The 2,500-nt window shown below is 45.6% G+C and overlaps 1 protein-coding gene across 1 annotated transcript in view; it reads right to left on the minus strand.

The window, feature by feature from the left end:
* pik3cb (phosphatidylinositol-4,5-bisphosphate 3-kinase, catalytic subunit beta) overlaps positions 1-2,500 on the minus strand; it is a 57,817-nt gene that overhangs the window by 11,366 nt on the left and 43,951 nt on the right. Inside the window, 1 exon segment of the mRNA XM_048264089.1 lies at positions 2,390-2,500. This exon segment is cut by the window's right edge and continues 37 nt beyond it. Within this exon segment, the coding sequence (XP_048120046.1) occupies positions 2,390-2,500 (111 nt within the window).

A 2,500-nucleotide genomic window follows, 5' to 3' on the forward strand; every position in this document is an offset into this window, starting at 1 on the left:
GCCTACATCTCGGCTTGTGTCATGTGTCATGTGCAGGCTTGCCTACATCTCTACTTGTGTCATGGGTAGGCTTGCCTACATCTCTACTTGTGTCATGGGTCATGGGTAGTCTTGCCTACATCTCTACTTGTGTCATGCGTCATGGGTAGTCTTGCCTACATCTCTACTTGTGTCTGCGCTGGTTTGCTCTCCGTAGCAGCACATAAATTAGTTAAAGGAGCGATTTGTAGGATTGTTACCGAACGTTCTGTAGGCCAAACCAGTGTTAGCATTTTGGAAACATCGGCTAAAAACAGGCTAGTTTAGAATGCATCAGATTAGCGTATTTTTGCTCCTCAATGAACGTTTGAACTCGTTATCATGCTAAGCATATCCAAAATCACTTTTACACCAGATTTACTCTTTAAGAAAGTTGGCAGCTTGTTCCATGCTGCAATTTCTCTGTATCTGACTGCACGTGGAAATTAGTTGGTGTTGGCCTTAGGTACAGTAAATCGCCCAGCTGCAACATGCCTGTATTATACGTTTGGGTATTAGAACTTTACTGTATTATCAGTATGGGTGTTATATAGATATTACATTGACTCAGTGGTGTTTTGTGGTTTAAAACGGTCCAGGTTGATATTAATACGAAAGCATTCAGCCCTTCTTCAACTTTCAACCAGTTTAAGAGTGAGTGCATGTGGGTGATATTTGTCTTATGGACATCTAAGAGCGAGTGCACATGGGTGATATTTGTCTTATGGACATCTAAGCCAGTTTAGGAGTGAGTGCATGTGGGTGATATTTGTCTTATGGACATCTAGTCTCTGGTACGGTCCTGCGTCACATGGACGTCTAAAGGCTCTGGTACGGTCCTGCGTCACATGGACGTCTAAAGGCTCTTGTACGGTCCTGCGTCACATGAACGTCTAAAGGCTCTGGTAAGGTCCTGCATCACATTTCTAAGAACTAAGAAGTTGTGCTGCTTTGTTCTGGACCAGCTGAAGTTTGGCCAGATGTTTACTGCAATACTGCAGTATTCCATCTGAGCTAAAGGTCATTAGTACTCTGGCATTGTGTAGAGCTTGTGTAGAGCTAAAGGTCATTAGTACTCTGGCATTGTGTAGAGCTTGTGTAGAGCTAAAGGTCATTAGTACTCTGGTATTGTGTAGAGCTACAGATCATTAGTAATTTGGCATTGTGTAGAGCTAAAGGTCATTAGTAAAGATGGAACACATTAGTGTATTACAGCCAATCACATTGGAGTCGTCTCCAAGTTACACCCAGCCTAATTTGGAATCCTTATCACTAAAGCAACGTGTAAACAAAAAAGATGATCAACCAATCAAATCGGTAGAATACGGTCAAACTGTCAAATTCACAAGCACCTTAGAGCTTGTTCTCCCCTCATCAGCACCCCTGCCTGGTCAGCACCTTAGAAAGCCATCCTCCTCGTCTGTCCCTTCCTGACGATCAGTCGTTTAGTTAGGTTCAATTTTGAGTTTTGTTGAGATCAGATCACGCTAGCAAGTGCCATAATGGACAGTAGAGAACTGACAGTTTAAAACTAAACTACCTCTTCAATAATTAATTAATTGAAATCGTTGAAGAGGTACCTGATAGCAGATCAATGCCAAAACTGGAGGTTCGTATTGAGAGGGTAGAATGTTATGCTAATGTCAGTAGGCCATGCTGTGTTGTGTTGCTGCTATGCTAATGTCATTAGGCCAGGTTGCAGCAAGTAGCCCAGGCTGTGTTGTGTTGCTGCTATGCTAATGTCAGTAGCCTAGGCTGTGTTGTGTTGCTGCTATGCTAATGTCAGTAGCCCAGGCTGTGTTGTGTTGCTGCTATGCTAATGTCAGTAGGCCAGGCTGCAGCAAGTAGCCCAGGCTGTGTTGTGTTGCTGCTATGCTAATGTCAGTAGGCCAGGCTGCGCTGTGTTGCTGCTATGCTAATGTCAGTAGGCCAGACTGCGTTGTGTTGCCGCTATGCTAATGCCAGTAGGCCAGACTGCGTTGTGTTGCTGCTATGCTAATGTCAGTAGGCCAGACTGCGTTGTTAGCCTACACCGTGACATTCCGCGTTACATGGGCTACAGTAGCCGAGTTTGCACTTATGCTCCATAGCCTGTAGCCGAGTTTGCACTGTGTGTGTAGCATGCACAGGCCTACTGTAGCCGAGTTTGCACTGTGTGTGTGTGTGTGTAGCATGCACAGGTCTACTGTAGCCGAGTTTGCACTGTGTGTGTGTGTGTGTGTGTAGCATGCACAGGCCACAGAGACAGTTTGAGTGTGTTGCTGTCACAAGTGTCCCTAGTCCAGTTTACACAGATAGACACAGACCCACTGACCTGAGGTGTATACAGACAGACTCTCGCTCACACAGACACACACACACACTCACTGACCTGAGGTGCCAGAAGAGGAAGTGGCCGATGAAGCGGTTGTTCTGAGCGCGCTCCAACAGGAAGCGCGTGAGAGCACAGTCATAGTAGGGCTCATAGCGCAACACCTGCACC

This window comes from Alosa alosa, chromosome 15, assembly GCF_017589495.1.
Source record: "Alosa alosa isolate M-15738 ecotype Scorff River chromosome 15, AALO_Geno_1.1, whole genome shotgun sequence".
In the NCBI taxonomy this organism is placed as follows: Eukaryota; Metazoa; Chordata; class Actinopteri; order Clupeiformes; family Clupeidae; genus Alosa; species Alosa alosa.